Here is a 22,117-nt window from a genome sequence, read left to right as displayed (position 1 = left end):
AGTTCTATTGAATAGTGCTGCTCTAAATGGCAATAGTGATTACCCCTGGGAAAGAAGACTGAGGACAAAGATAAAAAGTTCACTTAGTTTTCATCATACAATCTTTTGAACTTTTTGGATTTTGGTTTCAAAATTTCATAAGATAATTCCATATATTACCTATTAAAAATAAATATTTTTTTTAATTAAAGAGAGGTAATTATAGTGATATTTGAGAGAAGTAAAAAAGAAAAGATTATGTTTTAAAGAAGCAACATAGGGGGATCCCTGGGTGGCTTAGCAGTTTAGCGCCTGCCTTTGGCCCAGGGCATGATCCTGGAGCCCCAGGATCGAGTCCCGCATCGGGCTCCTGGCATGGAGCCTGCTTCTCCCTCTGCCTGTGTCTCTGCCTCTCTTTTTCTCTCTGTGTCTATCATGAATAAATAAATAAAATCTAAAAAAAAAAAAAAAAGCAACATAGGGGTGCCTGGGTGCCTCAGTCAGTTAGGCATACAGCTCTTGATTTTGGCTCAGGTCATGATTTTGGAGTCTTGAAATTTGAGTCCTGTGTCCAGCTCTGCGCTCAGGGGAGAGCCTGCTTGAGATTCTGTCTTCCTTTCCTTCTGCCCCCCCCCCCAAATAAATAAGTAAAAAAGAAAGAAAGCAAGTAGATAATTTTTTTTTGTTAAGATTTTCTCTTGTGATTAGAGTTTTTAGAGGAAAAACCTGAATTTATAAAAATACATTAAAAATTTTTATCAAATTAAATCAGTGTAGATATACTTAAATAAGTTTTTCTCTTAGGCATCCTGTACAACAGTAATTGACAATCTAAAGCTTGGTTACCTGTTTTAATAAATAGTGTTATTGCAACATTACCTTGCTCATTTATTTATGTATTGTCTATGGCTGCTTTTGTGCCAGAATAGCAGGGTTGAGTATGGCCTCCAAACCTAAAATACTAACCGACTCTTTAAGAAAAAGTTTTCAAAGAAACAAATTATGTAAAACCAGGAGGGGTTTTTTTTTTTTTCAGTAAGGGAAAAATATTTATATTAGCATAATATCAAATTATATTACTGGAAATTACTGCTAAATATACATAAAATTCTAATGATACATTGAAAGACATTTCTTTCATTGTCATATTTTATGGGGCCACAATTTATACTAGCTATTATTAAGAAAAAAAGAATCAAAATAGGGTCTTGGAATTAGAAAATACCAAGGGAGAAGAGGATAGCTAGCTTAGTGGATTTGAAAGTTTTATTAGTGCCTGTTTCTCTGACTTTTTAAAAACTATGCTCCTAAAGTATTGTGTTTTATGGTTATCCCAGAGACTACTATATGCATCCTTTCCACTGTATCATGGTCTACTTAGAAATAATCTTGTAATACTTCATGTGCAATGCAGCAGTTTATAAAGATGTGATGCCATTTACTGTGCCTCATCCTTTGTGCTATTTTTGTTAAATATTTTGTTTATATATAAGTCCCAATTTTTTCAGTATTATTTTTCTTTAAAAAGCCTTTGAAGAAAATAAGAGAAGAAAATGTTGTCTCTTGTATTTACCATATATTTACCTTTTCTAATGTTCTTCATTCCTCCCTGAAGATTCTAATTTCTTTTCTTTTTTTTTTTCTTTTTTAGTGAGAGAGAGAATGAGAAAGTGTGTGTGATTGGGAAGGAGGGGTAGAGGGAAAAGGAGAGATAGAATCTTTTTTTTTTTTTTAAGATTTATTTACTTATTTATTTTAGAAAGAGAGAGTAGGTGGAGGGGCAGAAGGAGAGCAAAAAAATCTCAAGCAGACTCCCTGCTGAACTGCAGCCTCCCTCAGGGCTCGATCTCATGACTCTGAGATCATGACCTGAGCCCAAATCGAAAGTCATATGCTTAGCCTCTGAGCCACCACTTTCTAGGTGCCCCAGAGAGAGAATCTTAAGCAAGCTCCATGCCCAGCGTGGAGCCCACAATGAGGGGCTCGATCTTATGACTCAGATCATGACCTGAGCCAAAACCAGGAGTTGGATGCTTAACCAACTGAGCCACCTAGGTGCCCCTGGATTCTAATCTCTATCTTGATTATTATTTTCCTTTTAGCCAGAAGAACTTCCTTTGGCATTTCTTGAAGTGCAGGTCTTCTAACAATACATTTTTCCAACTTCTGTTTATCTGAAAACATTTTTATTTCATATTCATTTTTAATGTATAATTTTACTGAATATAGAAATTCAGGTTAAAAAAAAGAAATTCAGGTTGATTTTTTTTACTTTTAACACTTTCAAAATGCAATTCCACTGTCTTCTAGTCTCCATTGATTTTTAAGCCAGCCATCATTCTTTTTGTTATGCCCATGTATTAGTAGTATTTTTAAGTAAGCTCTATCTATGTCCAATATAGAGCTTGAACCCTCTCACTCTGGGATCTAATATCACATGTTTTACCAACTTAGCCAGCCAGGTGCTGGTAGTATTCATTTTTTGGTAACTACTTTTAAGATTTCCTCTATATCTTAATTTTCATGAGTTTCACTAAGATATACCTTGAAATAGTTTTCTGATTGTATTTGTCCTGCTTGAGATTTACTGAGGTACTTCAATATGTGGGTTGGTGTTTTTCACCAAATTTGGGGAATTTTCAGCCTTCGTTGAAAATCAAATATTATTCAAATTATTTCCTGCCCTATTCTCATTTTTCTCCTTCTGGAACTCAAGATACATGCATTTTGAACTGCTTGAGAAAGAGAGTGAGCAAGAGTGAGAGAGAGAGCATGAGCAGGGGGCAGGGAGGGGCAAAGGGAGAGAGAGAAGCAGGCTCTTTGCTGAGCAGGGAGAATGATGCAGGGACTCTGGGGTCATGACCTGAGCCAAAGGCAGATGCTTCACCAGCTGAGCCATCTAGGCTCAAGATGATTAATATTTTTATGGGCACTTAACCAATTAGAGTTTCATAACTTCCCAAACATTACTATAAGTAAACTTTCATCAGAACTGCTTTAAGTGTGAGCTAAATCGATGTAATCGGAAGCTCCATATATTGGTTAGGGCCAGTGGCTTTACATTAAATATTTTTTGTTTTTTCAATATGAATCTTAGGTTCTTTTTTCATTCTAAGGATTAATACTTAACATTGACAACTGTGAATACAGTTGTATAGTGAACTATACAACTATAGTGAACTAAGTAAGAATATTAGCTAGTGAATTATGATACAAGCCTAAAAAATAGTAGGTGTTTTTTTTAGACCCTAGAACACCTACTATTTTTTAGGCTTGTATCATAATTCACTAGCTAATATTCTTACTTAGTCTCCAGATTGGTCATGCAAGGTAAATGGTTTTATCCCTGTTTTTCCGATGAAGACTAGGGCTTTGAGAAATTAGTCACTAACCCAAAATCATACAGTTAATAAATTACAGACTCATGATTTAAATCCTGGTCTGTCTGACTTCAAAGTTCATGCTTTTTATTTTATTTTTTTTAATTTTTATTTATTTATGATAGTCACAGAGAGAGAGAGAGAGAGAGAGAGAGGCAGAGACATAGGCAGAGGGAGAAGCAGGCTCCATGCACCGGGAGCCCGATGTGGGATTTGATCCCGGATCTCCAGGATCGCGCCCTGGGCCAAAGGCAGGCGCCAAACCGCTGCGCCACCCAGAGATCCCAGTTCATGCTTTTTATTCTGTCTTTTATTCTTTTAGCTATGTAACAGAACCACTGTTGCAGCTCTTAATGTAGATACCTAGATACTACCCTTGTATTTGGTATGTCCAGACTGATATCTGTAATAATGAAGTGCTCCCAAAGTTGAGGACTATTGCTTATTAGTGCCATATTACTTCTCTGTAGTCACAGTCACTGGATTGTGAAGCCCTGTAAGACAGAAACTGAAAGTTTTGAACATTTTTAAGGTTGTAGCCCTATTGTTGGAAAAAGGAAATGCAGATAGTTCTTTTTTGGCTCTCAGAGTAGGGACTGCAATTGAGGTCCAATAGAGAAGTGAATGAAGAGTAACCTTAAACCGTCTGTTACCTTTTATAAGTATTCAGCCAGTTTCTCCAGAAATGACTTCTTTGAATTTTTAAGTCAAGTGAAATGTATGTCTCATCTCTTCTGTCATAAGTTCAGTTTCCTCATCTGTGAAAGGCATATTTATCTCACATAGATTTGAGTGTTGACATAGTTGAGATTAGTGCCTAGTTTATGCTAAGCAATCAGAAAATGGGAGCTACTGTTATTATAATTAGTACATTATTACCTTCTTTGGAATTACCAAATGTAGTCCAAGCCATCAGCCCCTCAGCTCCCTAACCAATTATTCTTAACATTTTTAATTGTTGTGTCCCTAATAGAGACCCTTCTTTCTTTTCTGACCTCACTTACAACACTTTATCCTCACTCCTTTCTTTGTAGTACCTCAGATATACTATGCATGCTCCTGTCTCAAGGCCTTTGTACTTACTGGTATTTTCCTGAATATTTTTCCTCCATGTTTCATTCATTCTGCTCAAATGTCTCTTCCTTGAAAATGCTTTCCCTGACCAGACTATCTGAAATAGAATCTCCCACCACTCTCTATCATATTTCCCTGTTTTGCTTTGTACATAGCACTTTCCATTCTGGCATTTATATTCTATTTTATACACACTCTTTTGTTTACTTATTATCTATCCAACAAGAATGTAAGCTTCATGGGGACAATAAGTTGGTCTGTTTTGTTCACTGTTGAATCTCCAGCTTTTTATAACAGTGCATAGCATATGATAGATACTTAATAAATATTGTCGAATAATTAAATTTCCATACTGATAGCTCTCCTTTATAAAAAATATAAAACCCAGAACCTGGCTAGTAGGATAAAAGCTATGTGCTCCAGTGACTTTGTATCCTTTGTTTTGTCTTTATCATAACTAGGCTTTGTCATTTTATCTTTGGTACTTTTCCTTAATATTGGCTTTATCAATGATATATACTTTAGCAGCCTATTTTTTAATATTATCTGATAGCAGCATGCTCTCTGTTGACTTGTAGACTTTCCCCTTGCTCTCATTGGTCCTCAATAGAGAGGACCAGGGTAAAATATATAGAAAGTTAGAAATGCTTTAATATAAATTATTTTTTGCAGTCTTTAATGTCTGATTTTTTCCCCACAACATTACTGACTTTAAGCTCACATTTATTATTTAGTTTCTCTTACTTTAAGAAACACATATGGCTATTACCCTACTGCTTAGTACTTCCCTGGGAATTTACTCTATCATGTAGGCATAAAAATGACACAAAATTGTTTATAATGACAAATCAAGAGTTTTATATAAGTATTATAGAGAGGGTTAATTTGTTAAACTTGTTATACCCATAAAGTGTGATATGTAGTTGTTAAAAATGATAATGTGGAGCTATATTTATTAACATACAAATATATTTTGATTTTTTTAAATTTATTTATTTATTTATTTGATAGTCACAGAGAGAGAGAGAGGCAGAGACACAGGCAGAGGGAGAAGCAGGCAGGCTCCATGCACCGGGAGCCCGATGTGGGATTCGATCCCGGGTCTCCAGGATCGCGCCCTGGGCCAAAGGCAGGCGCCAAACTGCTGCGCCACCCAGGGATCCCGTATTTTGATTTTTTAAATGAAAAAAGCAAGTTACAGGAAAAGTATAGTATCTCGTTTTTGTGGAATAAGCATTAGATACTTGTTTTTGTATAGAAAAGCAGTCTGAAGAACCCTATAGAATTTGGAGACTGAGATTAGCACTTTCACTTAATCTTTAAGCCCATTAGTAGTTTTCTAGGTCTTCATTTGTTCTGATACCACTGACTATAATTGTTCATTCTGACCCCTGGGAAAGCCTGCGTCTTATCCTAGATGTAGGTAAATTACCCTTCTCCTTAATTCAACAAAAACAAGGTTGGAGTATTGTTTTGTTGTTGTTGTTGTTTTTAAGTTTATTTATTTATTAGAGAGAGAACATGAGTGGGAGGGGGTCAGAGGGAGAGGGAGAAGTAGGCTTCCCGCTGAGCAGGGAGCCCCATGTGGGGCTCCATCCCAGGACTCTGGAATCGTGACCTGAGCTGAAGGGACATTTTAACCAATTGAGCCACCCATGCATGTGCCATGCATGGCTGTAGTTTTTTAAAAAGGATCTTTTCAAAGAAACAAAAAAGGAAAGTAAACAAAAGGCAACATAAAAGCATAGAAACCAAAATGTTTACAGAACACACATTTCTTTTTCCTAAGCAGTAGAAATCTACTTACCATCAGCTAGTTTAATTGATGCAGTTTGTGGGACTCTAAGATCCTTGTGGCAATTCTTTACCCAGATCTTTCTAGCCAAGCCTTTTAAATTGGAAGTTTTTTGGATTGTGTTTTTATTTTGTTGTGTTTTTTAATTTTTTATTTTATTTCTTTTCCTAAAGATTTTATTTATTTATTCACGAGAGACATAGAGATATAGGCAGAGGGAGAAGCAGGCTCCATGCAGGGAGCCTGATGTGGAACTTGATCCTGGAACTCCAAGATCAGCCCTGAGCCAAAGGCAGATGCTCAGCCGCTGAGCTATCCAGGCGTCCCATGCATTGTGTTTTTAAATTATTTGTTTAGTTGATGTATAGTGAGCATTAAATTGGAAGTTTTGGTTAGCATTACTATTTGGGAATGTTGTAGAGGAAAATGAGATGACAAAGAAAAATGGTATAACATATTAAATAAAGATCAGATTGTAAGATAGTATGTATGATAGGATTCTACTTCTGGGCAGTATATAGTCTGGGCAGCCTTGGTGGCTCAGCGGTTTAGCGCCTGCCTTCAGCCCACAGTATGATTCTGGAGACACGGGATCAAGTCCCACATCTAGCTTCCTGCATGTAGCCTACTTCTCCCTCTGCCTGTATCTCCACCTCTGTGTGTGTGTGTGTGTGTGTGTGTGTGTGTGTGTGTCTTTCATGAATAAATTAAATATTTTTTTAAAAAATAAAGTGTATAGTTTAACATACAGGGAAAAAACCCCACAAAACATTAGAAAGGTAGTCTTGAAATGATAATTTCAAGAAGGCTGGTTACCTGTATGTGATGGAATTATAGTTATTTTTTTAAAGATTTTATTTATTTATTCATGAGAGACAGAAACATAGGCAGAAGGAGAAGCAGACTCCTCACAGGGAACCCGATTCAGTACTTGATCCCTGGACTCTGGGATCACACCCTGAGTGGAAGGCAGATGTTCAACTGCTGAGCCACCCAGGTGTCCCGAATTATAGTTAGTTTTAAACTTCTTTGTGCTTTTTGCTTTTTCTGAGTTTTCTCCAGGAACATATATTATTCATATCAAACTTGTATGGTCTCCATATTACTACTACTCTCTTTATACTCTATCAGTTCTAAATTCCTCTGGATGTTTTACAGGGGCTCTTTTTGATCCAGCATTTTTTTTCACTTAAGTCATAGCTTTGCCTTTAAATAGTCACCTTGTTCTTGAGCAGGAGGCATTATTCTACAAAGCTAAGGACATTTATAATTACTTCTTGCTTAGTTGTGGAGATTCTGTTTTTTGTCTTCTGATATGAGTGTGCCAGAGCTAGCTGTGGTCCAATAGTGATTAACAGATTTGTAGATTGTGACTGACTTCTCTTTCCAAATTTATCTACCAGATGCTTAGTGTCCTCAGAGTCTGTTAGCAAATCAAAATTGTATTAATTAAACCCAGCAAGTATTGCTCTTTTAAGATGTTAGCTGATTTTTATTTAGCTGTCTTATGTGCAGAAGTGGGTGTTGGACATTGAAGCTAGAAATAGGAACAGGGTAATGAGAATATAGTAAGATAGAAAACCTCAACTTTCTGTAAATTTGAGTAGGTTGCTTTCTTAGAGTGAATTTTAAACTCCTTGGGTCCTTAAGTTTAGAAATCTATGTAAAAAAAAAAAAAAGAAATCTATGTAAAAATAAATGAAACACAATCATTGAAATAAACTTTCCAAAAAAAAAAGAAATAAACTTTCAAGATTATAAAATAACCCAAATATACTAGTTAAAATTCATTAGGCTGTGGGGTGCATGGGTGGCTCAGTTTATTAGGCATCCAACTCTTGATTTTGGTTCAGGTCATGATCTCAAGGTCATGAAATTGAGCTCTGCATCAGGCTCCCTGCTGAGCTTGACTTAAAAGTCCGTAGAGCCTGCTTAAGAGTCTCTCTCTCCCTTTCCCTCTGCCCCTCTGAGAGAGAAAAAGAGAGAAAGAGAAAGGAAGAAAGAGAAATTGATGAGGGGCTACATTATATTAACAAACCCCCAATTTCAGTGACTTAAAACAAGAAAGATTTATTTATTGTTCATTTTACAGTCTGAGGCAGGTTGATGATTCTCTTGTAGTTCTCCTCTAAGCAGTGTCTCTTTCGTTACTTGATTATCATCATCTTTGTATGTAGCATCCTAAGTTGTGGCAGGAGAGGGAAGAGACATTGTAGGTGATTTGTGTAGATTTTATCGCCATACCTGGAAGTGGTAAATTCAGTTTCACTTATATCCTCAGAGTCAGAACCTAGTCTTAGGGTCCCTAACTGTAAGGAAGGCTGATATTCCTCTGTGCCCAGGAAGAATTTGATGAAGTAGGAACACTTTATCTCTACCACAAAAGTTTTAGAAGAATAAAATGTGCCACTAATCCAATCTTACAGTTGGGCTCTCTATTTTTTTTTATCCTTATCTGTTTTCTTTCTCTCTAATTTCCTTCTTTGCTCTCTGCCTATCTTGCTAAGCTGCCCAAGGAAACAGAGTTAGTGGTAGTGAGTGGAAAATGATACTTCTCCATTTACTTCATTTCTTAAGGAGAATAAAGCCCCCACTGGAAGTATGTACATCTTTGTAAGTAAAGCTCTTTTACAAAAGAGAAAATTTCCCTCTTCAAAAATAAAATACAACTTGTTTCATCAGTCATATTTAGTTTTTTATTTAAAATGTGAGCAACTGGGATCCCTGGGTGGCGCAGCAGTTTGGCTCCTGCCTTTGGCCCAGGGCGCGATCCTGGAGACCCGGGATCGAATCCCACGTCGGGCTCCCGGTGCATGGAGCCTGCTTCTCCCTCTGCCTGTGTCTCTGCCTCTCTCTCTATCTCTCTGTGACTATCATAAATAAATAAAAATTAAAAAAAAAAAATAAATAATTAAAAAAAAATAAAATGTGAGCAACTTAGAGTAGCATGTTCTCATTGCTTTACCTAATCTGTAAATGTCAATTTTTACCTACACTTTCAATAGAAAAAGATCTTGTATCTGAAGAGATTCGTTTATTCATTCATCAAATCTTAGTTGAGCTTTTGTTATGTGTCACTTATTCTAGGTGTTAGGGATATAGTGGTGTATAAAACATAGAGTTTCAACTATTTTATATCCTGGTCAGATTTACTGGTCACCAAAATCTGTGATGGATAGTGCAATGTATCACTTAGTAACCATAAATTAATTAGTTAATATACCAACTATAAAGACAACAAAATTAAAATAAGCATTATAGGATTAGTGTGGTGCAAAAAAAAATTCATGATGGTTGGTTTTCAGAAATCATAATATTGATGGGAATAATATGGATCTCTTTTTTCTTTTAGCTTTAAAGAAACCCTCTATTTCTGTATCTCAATATGAAAGTCATCAGGCAATCTCCCATATTCCAACTGGACAACCTCTCTCCGCAAATATGGTTCCAGGTATGAAGTCTTTTCTTAAAATTCCATTTTAAGAACTGGTCATGTATTGTTATATAGTGAATAAAACATGTCATTGAGTAGCATAGTGAAGTAACATTCATTTTTCTAGTTAATGTTATATATTTCCTGATGATTGATCAAAGTTCAGGGAGAAATTGTCATTTAAAAATGCACTTTGTTGGGCAGCCCTGGTGGCGCAGCAGTTTAATGCCGCCTACAGCCCAGGGTGTGATCCTGGAGACCTGGGATCGAGTCCTACATCGGGCTCCCTGAGTGGAGCCTGCTTCTCCCTCTGCCTGTGTCTTTGCCTCTCTCTCTCTCTCTCTCTCTCTCTCTCTCTGTGTGTGTTGCTCATGAATAAATAAATAAAATCTTTTTAAAAATAAAATAAAAATAAAAATGCACTTTGTCTAGAGCAGAAGGATTTTTTGTTCTGTCACTCTGGACTGTATTCCCTTTAATCTTTGACAGTCTATACATATTTACCCTTTTCAAAATGTGTTGAAATTTATCTCACAGAGGCCTTCTATTAACTACTACATTTATCTGTATTCACTCCCTAGTCCATACCTATAAACGCATCTGTTTATTTTCTACTGAATATGTATTTGATTTTATAGAAATGTTCCCCTAAAATGAGAATTTATATGATTAAAATTAATTATATGCGCAGCCTGGGTGGCTCAGTGGTTTAGCGCTGCCTTAGCCCAGGGCTTGATCCTGGAGACCCCAGGTCGAGTCCCACGTTGAGCTCCCTGCGTTGAGCCTGCTTCTCCCTCTGTCTGTGTCTCTACTTCTCTGTCTCTCTGTTTCTCGTGAATAAATAAATAAAATTTTTTTAAAAATTAAATTTAATTAATTATAATAAAGATCTAAATCAAGGTTTTGATGAGGAAGAAAGGGGAGTGGGGGAAAAGGAAAGTTATATCCAGGGGTGACCAATAAGAAAGACTCAAGAGTTAACATGGGGTGCCTGGCTGGCCCAGTCAGTAGAGCCTACAGTTTTTGATCTCGAGGTCATGAGTTTGAATCCCACATTGGGTATAACGATTACTTACAATCTTAAAAAAAGAGAGAGAGAAATAATCAAGATTTAATATGAGGTGCCTGGCTTGCTTAGTCAATAGAGCATGTGACTCCTGATCTCAGGGTCATGAGTTTGAGCCCCTCATTGGGTATAGAGATTACTTAAAAATAAGTAAATATACAAAAAAAAAAATTAACAGTTGTGAGTCACTGTGTAGATGATAATGACTTGGAGACTAGAGATTTCTGACGGCTATACAGAGTTTGAAGGGAACAAAAGATACAAGTCTCAATGCCACTTAAATCTTTAGGTTTCTACTGTATATCTCTTTGGTGGGTGGTTTTATAATTAGTAGGGATACTTACCTAGAAATAATTAGTAAACTTCACACAGCTAAAATCACATTGGCTATAAGATTTGATTAAAGAAATTAGAGTAAGACCCCCCACCCCCCAAAAGCTACCTGACTACTCAATATCAAACAACAGGGTGTCTTAACCTTTTTCCTAATGCACGTCTTGCGAAATTCTTCACAAAATGTAACCTTAATTTGATGTTCTTATGCTATAGATTCTCATGGACACCACAATGGAAACCCTGGGACTTCAAAGCAGAACCCTTCCAATCCTCTTCAGCGTTTAATTCCAGGCCCAAACTTGGAGAGTGTACCCAGAATTCAAGCAGATATACTAAAGCAGGCTACCAAGGATAGAGTCGGTGATTTCCATAAATTGAAGCAAAGTAAGAATCAGTTGACGAATGTTATGCTGAAAAGCTTTAAATATAATATGTTTACAAGGCTCAATTAAGGTCTTCATTATTATAATGTCTAATGAATGTAAAGTTATATGCATATAAGGAGATGGTGGTAAAATTAAAAGGAAAGCAGGTTCTAAATGGGTAGAAATATTTTAAAGAAGACTTTAGAAAGCTTCTCATGTTCTCCACTATTAAATAATAAACTTCAGGTGAGTTGATTTTTTTAAAAATGCTATTCTTATGATTGTAAAAATTTTTAGAGAAATGAGAAAAGATATATTTTGTTAGACTAATGAATGAAAACTTTGATTAGGAGGAGAAGATAGATAGTTTTGAAAAATGGATTCTGGGAGATATATAGACCTGAGGAGACTGCCATAGTAGAAGGTTCAATGCACCTTCCTTTACTATTCCCTCCAGTTACAATTTGTTTCATTTAGGAATTGGAAGAGAAGTAAAAGAAATTGAACAAATTAGTAGTACTGTGTAATAAAGTATCATTGCTTAATTGTTTCAGAGGTACCAATTTTGATAAGTGGACAATAGCTGCTAATCTGTGTAACTCTCTAATTGGCAGATTCTTAGGAAGTATAGGAAAAAAATCTGGTAGTAGAGAGAATTTGGACAGGACAGTGTCTCCTAGGTCAGTTTCCTTAAACTATACTTTTCACTGCTTCTACTTTTCAAGGTTTTTCCCTTCAACTTCTGAACAGATAGAATATCTAAAAGCCACAGTTTGCCTTTGTTTGCTTTTTATAATGGCTTCTATGGCAACAATTGTTCAGAGCAGTCTTGAGGCAGTTATTTGTGCACAGGTTCCTTGTACGGTGAGGACTGCACAATATTGCATTTTTAAATCTATTCAGGGTATTTTTATTGGTCTTTTGACAGTTCATATTTCTTCATCTATATGAATATATACTTTGCATACATTTAACTGACTTTTCCTTCTTTGATATTTTAAAACGTATCATCTATGTTGACTGAATGAAGTGTCATATGAAAAACATTTTTATTAAACAAATGTAGCTAATGTTTTTTATTTTTTTATTTTTTATTTTTTATTTTTATTATTATTTATTTATTGTTTTATTTTTATTTTTTAAGTATTCTCTACACCCAATGTAGGGCTTGAACTAACAATCCTGAAATCAAGAAATGGATGCTTTTCAACAGAGCCAGCCAAGTGCCCCTAATGTTTAAATACATTGAATGACACCTTGGTGGTTCAGTTGGTTAAGTGTCTGACTATTGATTTCTGCTCAGGTCATGATCTCAGGGTCATGAGATCAAGCCTCATGTCAGGCAGCCTGGTGGATGTCTGCTTCTCTCTCCCTCCCTCTGAAATAAATAAATCTTAAAAAAAAATACAGTGAAAAAATTTTTTTCTCAAAATTTTGTTGAGGAATTGACCTGAAAACTTTCATCTTAACAAAAAGAGGTTTGTAGTAAGGGCAAAACAAAATACCGTAATTCAGTATCTTAATTCATTTAAGACTTTCTTCTAAACTTAATAGTTTATCCTATAAAACTTTTCATTGTTGCCATACCTGTTGTTGTTTTTTTAACTGATCTTTGGATAAAGAATGTGATTGGAAAATAATTGCCAGGGGATTATTATTTTCTACGACTCATTTAAAAGAGCCTATTGAGTTTTAAACTCTTACTCCAAATTCTTTTCACTGTATATATAGAGCTAAAATCAATGGGAGCATTGTTTTGTGATTTACATTGAAATTATCTTCACATACATTTTAACCTATCAAATAGTTACACAGTTGTTATATTAAATAGACTTATACACACATATATAGACACATGCAAATATTCCTGTGTTTAAGCAATAATAAAAGTTCATTTAGCTCTCCTTTTTTGTTGATTATTTCATATGTTCTCATATTAGTTGTCATGGCTATGAATATCTTATTTTCAAATTATTTCCTGCTTCTCCTACTTTGAGTGTGTTCCTTTAAAAGTAGTCCCCCAACTGAAATTACTAGGTCAAAGTATTTGACAAGCTTTATACCTCATTATGCATGGTCAGATTATTCTCTAGAACAGTTTCACAATGTCACTGGAGATTTTAAACTTATTTATTTCCCTACAGCCTGGCCACATTTGCTTTTTAACTCTTTTATAATGCATTTAGGATACAATGATTCCTTAAAGAAGTTTTAATAAGCCTTTACTTTCTGGTGGCCTCTCCATTTTTATGTGAAGAATTTTATAGTAACTATTTCTTGTTATATAATCTGTGTCACTTTTTTTTTTTTTAAGATTTTATTTATTCATGAGAGACACAGAGAGAGAGAGAGAGAGAGAGAGAGAGAAACAGAGACACAGGCAGAAGGAGAAGTAGGCTCCATGCAGGGAGCCTGACATGGGACTCCATCCTGGGTCTCCAGGTTGAGCCACCCAGGCTGCCCTGTGTGTCACTTTTGACCACTTCGCCTGATAACTTTGGAGATTGAGCATATATCTTTGTGTCAAATCTTTATAGATAATTTAGATATTAACCTTTTATAAGTTACCTTTACCACAGTTTTACTCCATTGCCTTTCCTGACATGAGAATTATAGTTTATCATGCAAGAATTTTTTTAATTAAAAATAATTTTTAAATTGTAGCAAAATGCACATAAAATTCACCAAAGAGAGTATATTTTGTGGCATTTACTACATTTGTAATGTTGGGTGATAATCACAACTGTCTAGTTCTAGAACATTTTCATCACTGCAAAAGAAAAACCTATATCCATTAAGCAGCCATTCCAGTTCTCTCCTACCCACAGTCCCTGGCAAGGACTAATCTGCTTTCTGACTTGATGGAGTCACCTATTCTGAATCTTTCATATAAGTGAAAATCACAATATATGACTTTTTGTGTGTGGCTGCTTTTACTTAGCATGATGTTGTTAAGGTTCAGTCTGTGCAGCGTTTTTTATGGCTAAATAATATTCAGTTGTATGAGTACATTTTGTTATCCATTTATTTGAATTTGAATTGTTTCCACTTTTTGTCTGTCATGAATAGTGTTGTATGAACATTCATTTACAAGTTTTTGTTGAACTCTTGTTTTTGATTCTTTCAAGTATATACCTAGATATGGATTGCTGGGCTGTGTGGTAATTCTGTGCTTAGCTTTATAAAGGAACTGCCAAATTATTTTCCACAGTGACTGTGCCATTTTACAGTCTTACCAGAAGTGCATGACAGTTATTTTTCTATATCCTTGCCAACAATTAATACTTTCTGGGGTTTTTTGTTTTATTTTTCACTGTTGCCATCCTATTGGGTGTGAAGTGGTATCTCATTTTGATGTCCTCTTTTTTTCTTAGGTTTTATTTTTAAGTAATCTCTACTCCCATCATGGGGCTCTAACTTACAACCGTGAGATCAAGAGTTACATGCTCCACTGTCTGAGCTAGACAAGTGCTCCTCACTGTGATTTTCATTTGCATATCCCTATTACTAATGACATTGAGCATCTTTTTATGTATTCATTGGCCATTTATATAATCCTCATTGGAGAAATGTCTTTAAGTCCTTTGCCCATTTTTAAATTGGGTTGTTTGTTGTTGAATTTCAAGCATTCTTTTATATATTTTGGGTACTAGACTCTCATCAGATACATGATTTGCAATTATTTTTGCCCATTCAGTGAGTTATCTTTTTACTCTTTGATGGTGTCCTTTGATGCACAAAGTTTTTTAATTTTGATGAAGTCCAGTTTATCTCTTGTTTTGTTGTTCATGCTTTTATTGTCATATCTGAGAAACCTTTGCATAATCAAAGCTTATAAAGATTCCCCCTGTATTTTCTTCTAAAAGTTTTATAGTTTTGCCTCTTATATGCAGGTTTTGATCTATTTCTTATATTATTTTTTTAATCTAATTTTTATATATATTGAGGTCAAAATCCACTTCATTCTTCTGTATGCAGGTATTAGTTGTCCCATACTCTTTGCTGAAGAGACTCTTTGTTCTCCATCAAACAGTTTTGGAATCCTTGTTGAAAATTAATTAGATGGGTTTATTCTGGACTCTTAATTCTTTTCTAGATGCCACTACCACACTGTTTTGATTATTATAACTTTGTAGTAAGTTTTGAAATTAGGAAGTATGAGTTCTCCAACTTTGTTTTTCTTTATAAAATTATTTTGATTATTTGTGATATCTTACAATTCCATATGACTCTTAGGATCTGCTTGTCATTACTACTAAAAAGACAATTGGCTTTTTTTTTTTTTTTTTTAATTAAGCAAGCTATACACATAATGTGGTACATGAACTCATTACCCTGAGATCAGGAATCACATGCTCTACTAACTGAGCTAACCAGGTACTCCAAGGCAATTGGGATTTTAATTACATTGAATCTGTAGATTACTTTGAGGAATATTGTCATCTGAACAATAGTAAGTTCCCAGTCCATGAAAATGGGTGTCTTTCCATTTATTCAGAATATCTTTAATTTCTTTCAGCAGTATTTTATAGTGTACAAGTCTTGTGCCTCCTTGGTTATTAAATTTATTTTTAAGCATTTTATTCTTTTTGATGTTATTGTAAACTCTTTTCTTAATTTCCTTTTCAGATTGTTTGTTGCTAATGCACAGAAATATGATTTTTTCCTTGGCTTTTGAAGTTCTAATTTTTATACAAATTTCTAAAAAATATGTAATATTTGGTTTCATCTTAAAAATTTAGAATATTTTCATTTTTGTAGAAATAATAGCTGTGCATCAGTGTTTTGTAGATATTATATGTATATTTTACATCAGCATATATAAACGTGTATATATGTATATACACACAAAGTCAATACTTTGAATATGATTCAGAATTTCTGTGCCTGTTTTACATCAGCTGCATTTTTGTTTTGTTTTGTTTTGTTTTGTTTTGTTTTGTTTAAACATTTTACCTCCTTTATCCATTTCTCCCATCCCTACCTCCACCTCTAGGAACTGTCAATCTGCCCACTGTATCTATAAGTTTGTAGGGTTTTTTTTCTTTTAAAAAAAAAAGTGTAAAAGAAATCATATGGTATTTATCTTTCTCTGACTTATTTCACTTAATATAATGCCTTCAAGTTCCACCTATATTATCGCAAATGGCAAGATATTCTTCTTTTTATGGTTGAATAATATTCCATTGGATATGCCACACAACTTCTTTACTTATCCATTGATGGACACTTAGGTTGTTTCCATCTTTCTCTCTCTCTCTTTTTTTAAAGATTTTATTTATTTATTTTAGAGAGCATATGATCAGGGGGAGGAGCAGAGGTGATAGAAGGACAAGCAGATTCCGCACTAAGCACAGAGCCCAACATGGGGCTCAGTATCATGACCCTGAGATCATGACCTGAGCTGAAATCAAGAGTTGGAAGCTTAACCCACTGAGCCACCCAGGTGCCCCTCCATCTCTTGAGTAATGTAAATAATGCTGTAGTGAACATTGGAGTGCATATATCTTTCGGAGTTAATGTTTTCATTTTCTTTAGACAAATACTGTAAGTGGGATTGTTGGATAATATGACAGTTCTAGTTTTAATTTTTTGAGGAACTTTTCCATGGTGGCTGTATACAATTTACATTTCTACCAACAGTGCACAAAGTTTCTTTCTCCACATTTCTCCAGTTATGCTGATTTTTGTTTGTTGATCTTGTATCCTGCAACTTAGCTGATTTTGATGCATTGAACTTTTATTTGTATATATTCAGGCATATCCATCTTCATTCTAATGAGAACCTTCATTTTTAAAAATCATCTGTTCTTTATCTGAGCATAAATGGGCTGCTACTCAGTTTTCATTTATTTTCCCCCTAACAGACTATTTGACTTCTTTGGAATTTACAGTGATCCAAATTAATTTTTCTCTATCCATTCTTTTTTAAAGATTTTATTTATTTATTCATGAGAGATGGAGAGAGAGGCAGAGACACAGGCAGAGGAAGAAGCAGGCTCCACGCAGGAGCCTGATGTGGGACTTGATCCCCAACCCTGGGATCAGGCCCTGAGTCAAAGGTAGATGCTTAACCACTAAGCCACCCAGGCGTCCCAGCCACCCAGGCGTCCCAGTTTCTCTCTATCCTGATAACCATCTGTCCCAGAATTTTTATCCTTTGTTTTTCTTCTGTTTGTCTTTCTTTTCTGTTTTTTCACATATGCACATTAAATTATTGCACTATTTTTAACCTATCTTTAGAATTTCTATTTTTTCCAATTCTTATCCTTCTCCCTACGGTAATGTAACAATTTTGATACCAGTTCTGATGTGTATGGGTTTTTCCCACATGACCAACCAATTCTCAGACACCACCCTAGGTGTCCTACAATTCAACTCAATTCTGACAGTATCTACTGCAAGATAGCCTCAGATCTCAGAGATTATGGTCTCAGTCATACAAGATTGCTCTCCTCTCCTCCACTTCAGATACCATTCGAAAGTCCAGATTGTTGTCTATGCTTCTGACCAAGGGATGGATGGTAGATCTGAGGTTCCAACAATCCCTTCCTTGAATTTGCTTAATTTGCTAGAGTGGCTCACAGAACTCTATTTTAATTACTAGATAACAGCCTTGTTCTGAAAGGATAGAACTCTGGAACGTCCAGATAGAAGAGATTTATTGGAAGGTATAGGGAGACAGTGTGGAGTTTCCAAGCCCTTTCCAAGTGCATCACTCTCCCCAAAGCTCACCAGCCCAGAAGCATTCTGATCCCTGTCCTTTTGGGTTTTTATGGAAGGCTTCATCACGTAGGTGTGATTGGTGAAGCTGTTGCCATTTGTGATTGAATCAACTTCCAGCCCTCCTCCCCTCTCCTAAGAGGTTGAGAGTGTGGGACTAAAAGTTCCCATCCTCTAATCACATGGTTATCTTGGCAACTGGTTTCCAACCTTAGCTTCCTTCCAACACTAACCTTATCAGCATAACAAAAGATACCTTTGTGGCTCTCCTCACCTAGGAAATTCCTAATGTTTTGGGAGCTCTTTGCCAGAAAGGGATGAAGGCCAAATATATATTTCTTACCATAAATCACAATATCACATATGAGTTTGAAAACTGCTTTATAATAATTTAAACCTAGAAATTTAAAAAGATTATTTTTTTTCTCTGTCCTTCCAGAATAATTTCACTATTATCAAATTGTATATAAGTAGTCCTCAGTAACCCTACTGTAGGAGTGCCCAGGGCTCAGTCAGTTGAGCATCTGACTCTTGATTATGACTCAAGTCATGATCTTGGGGTTGTGAAATCTAGCCTTGTGGATTGGCTCCATGCTGGGCATGGAGTCTGCTTGGGATTCTCTCTCTTCCTCTCCCACTGCCTCTCCCACCCCTGAAAGAAAGAAAGAAAGAAAGAAAGAAAGAAAGAAAGAAAGAAAGAAAGAAAGAAAGAAAGAAAGAAAAGAGAGAAAAGAAAGAAAGAGAAAGAAAGAAAAGAGAGAGAGAGAAAGAAAGAAAGAAAGAAAGAAAGAAAGAAAGAAAGAAAGAAAAGAAAGAGAGAAAGAAAGAAGAGAGAGAGAGAGAAAGAAAGAAAGAAAGAAAGAAAGAAAGAAAGAAAGAAAGAAAGAAAGGAAAGAAAGAAAGAAAAGAAAGAAAGAAAAGGGAAAGGGAAAAAAGAAAAGAAGGAAGGAAGGAAGGAAGGAAAGAGAAAGAAAGAAAGAAAGAAAAAGAAAGAAAGAAAGAAATTTTCCTGTATATTGAATTAAATATAAAGATTAAATTGAGTAGTGTTATATTATTTACTATCTTTAGTCTTTACATCTAAGACTCCATTTATTCATGCTTCATTGTAGTCTTATGCTTTTCTTTGAATAAATATCTGACTTCCTGAGTTAAATTGATGTCCAAATACTTAATTGCTTTTTTTCTCATTATTTAAAAATGGGACTGTTTTTCATTGTATTTTCAACTTGTACATCACTATTATGTAGATTATAATTTACTTTTTTATATTTCTCATTTCTTGCACCTTTAAATTGCTTATTCGTATGTTTGATGAATTCTTATAAGGATTTTGAAATATATATTATCATGTTAACTGTGAAAGTGATTTTATTGGGCAGCCCGGGTGGCTCAGTGGTTTAGCACTGCCTTCCACCCAGGGCGTGATCCTGGAGACCCAAGATCGAGTCCCATGTTGGGCTCCCTGCATGGAGCCTGCTTCTCCCTCTGCCTGTGTCTCTGCCTCTCTCTCTCTCTGCTGCTGCTCATGAATAAATAAATAAAATAAAAAAATAAATAAATAAAAAGAAAGTGATTTTATTAAATATTTCTTTTTCAGAGTAAACACTATTTAGTCATAAAGGGAAATTATTTTTTAACTGTAGTTTGCCTTATAATTTTCTTTTTTTTTAAACTTCTAACACTCTTCTTTGATTTTATCCTTCTCAAAATCACATTTGTCTATAAAGTTTCAAAATAATAGAAGAATTATTTGAAATAAATTTTTAAGATACAAGGGACCTATAGAGATGATCTTTTTTTTTTGAGAGAGAGAGAGAGACAGAGCATGAGTATGAGCGATGGGGAGGAGGAGAGAAAGGGGGAGAAGCAGACTTCCTGCTAATAAGCAGGGAGCCCAACACAGTGCTCCTTCCCAGGACCCCGAGGTCAAGACCTGAGTCAAAGGCAGACACATAACTGACAGGGTGTGTCCTGAACCCTTAACCCCAGTAGATACGATCTAGTGCCCTACTGCACAAAGTATAGGTCAGTGGACCAGCAGCATCTATATCATCTGTGATTGTTAGAATTTTAGCCCGTACACTAGACCTTATTTATATTTACATTAAAGTTTGACACTTTTCTCTAATGTGATTCCATTTCACAGGAGGAAAAAAAAAATTAGATCCAAAAAGTTTGATTTGCTTGAGGTAAACAGTGGAACAACCAGGAATATTATCTATATCCCTTCAGGTTCCTTGCTTTTCTACCGTATCACACCACCTTCTCTACTTTTGAAATTTTGGAAATATTCTTTAATATTTCCTTTTCTTTTTCTATTTCTTTTTTTTTTTTTTTAAGATTTTATTTATTTATTCATGAGAGACCGACAGAGAGGCAGAGACATAGGCAGAGGGAGAAACAGGCTGCATCCAGGGAGCCAGATGTGGGACTTGATCCTAGGACTCCGGGATCATGCCTGAGCCAAAGGCAGATGCTAAATTGCTAAGCCACCCAGGCATCCCATCTTTTTCTAACAAATTCCTAATCATGCTCTAAAGCCATGTTCTGCTGTCACCTATTTGGTAAAGTCCTTCATATCCTTACTTATCTTGACCGTACCAGTCATTCCTTTCTCATACTTCTTCAATCTGATGAACATACTTTCAGTAGTGTATATGTTACATATTCTGTAATAAACTTTTGTTGGGGAGGAAAAGTTTTCCTTCACTTTCTTAGAGTCTCTGACCAGTTCTGAAAATTAAGCTGACAAAGACTGACTAATAGGAGGAAAGCATACAGATTTATTTGGTGTAAATTTTAATGACACAGGACTCTTTGTAAGAAAATGAAGACCTGAGAATTGGTTAAAACTGAGTGTTTTTTATGCTAGGCCAGGTACAAAGTGGAAAGTTGTGGAAAGATATGATAAGACAAAAGATAAAAAGTAAGTGTAGTAAGCTGGGGGAAACGTAGTGAAACCTCTTTGTTTGGATTCTTCTTGGTGTTACTCTGTCTTGGATATAAAGATATATGCTTCCTCTAGGTATAGGGAGGGTACCATTCACGTGAGAGTTTTATGACCTGCCTCAGGGGAAGATCAGAAAGTCCTTTCTTCACATACCATTTCTCAAATTCCTTCATCTTAAAATATTCATTTTTTTAAAAGGTTTTATTTATTTATTCATGAGAGACACATAGAGGCAGAGAGACCCAGGCAGAGGGAAAAGCAGGCTCCATGCTGGGAATCCGAGGTGGGATTCAATCCTAGGTCTCCAGGATCAGGCCCTGGGCTGAAGGCTGCACTAAACCGCACTAAACCGCTGGCTGAGCCCTCCGGGCTGCCCAGCTTAAAATATTTAATATCCCAAGGCATTGTATTTGGGGCAGTATGTTCTCAACTCTGTCATTCCCCCATTTGAAACCTCAAGAAATATAACATTCCAGAAACTGAGTTGGTAGACTATCCCGAGTGTCTAGGGAAACAAACGAGAAACAACGGTTAGTGATTGGAACCAGTTTTTTAGCCCAGGAGTCAGTCAGTTAAGATTTTTCTAGATGTTGGACTTAAGCATCTTCAGATGGAATATGGACAAGGCACTGGAAATATGACAGATTTTCATAGTTTCCACTTTGAATGTCTCTGGCAATGTCATCAGGTGATTTGGTGAATTTTCTAAGTGGCTCACATAGGAAGGCACAAAATTTGTCCATACATAGCCATTTTGGTGATTTCTCTGAAGTTTACATCAAATTGTCCAGCTTCACTTTGCAGGACTTGGGAAAAGGACAGTTTTAATTTTTAGTAATTCAAAATCAGAAGGTGGGAGAAAAATTAGACACTTTAATTTAAAGAGTTATAGCTAGATACTGGGGGAAACAAGGAGGATTCAGGATGCAGTCTGGTTAGCAAGTAGTTAACAAAATCTTTTTTTTTAAGATTTTATTTATTTGAGAGAGAGAGAGCCCGAGCAGGGGGAAGGG

The 22,117-nt window shown here is 35.6% G+C and overlaps 1 protein-coding gene across 2 annotated transcripts in view; it reads left to right on the top strand.

The window, feature by feature from the left end:
• GOLM2 (golgi membrane protein 2) overlaps positions 1-22,117 on the top strand; it is a 103,609-nt gene that overhangs the window by 54,741 nt on the left and 26,751 nt on the right. For both annotated transcript variants that reach the window (XM_041744368.1, XM_041744367.1), the window contains exons 7-8: positions 9,581-9,679; positions 11,277-11,447. In XM_041744368.1, coding sequence (XP_041600302.1) covers positions 9,581-9,679; positions 11,277-11,447 — 270 coding nt within the window. The remainder of the gene's footprint in view (positions 1-9,580; positions 9,680-11,276; positions 11,448-22,117) is intronic.

The sequence above is a fragment of the Vulpes lagopus genome, chromosome 2, assembly GCF_018345385.1.
Source record: "Vulpes lagopus strain Blue_001 chromosome 2, ASM1834538v1, whole genome shotgun sequence".
In the NCBI taxonomy this organism is placed as follows: Eukaryota; Metazoa; Chordata; class Mammalia; order Carnivora; family Canidae; genus Vulpes; species Vulpes lagopus.
The sequence above is the reverse complement of the archived record's forward strand: the minus strand, read 5'-3'. Positions and strand labels throughout refer to the sequence as shown.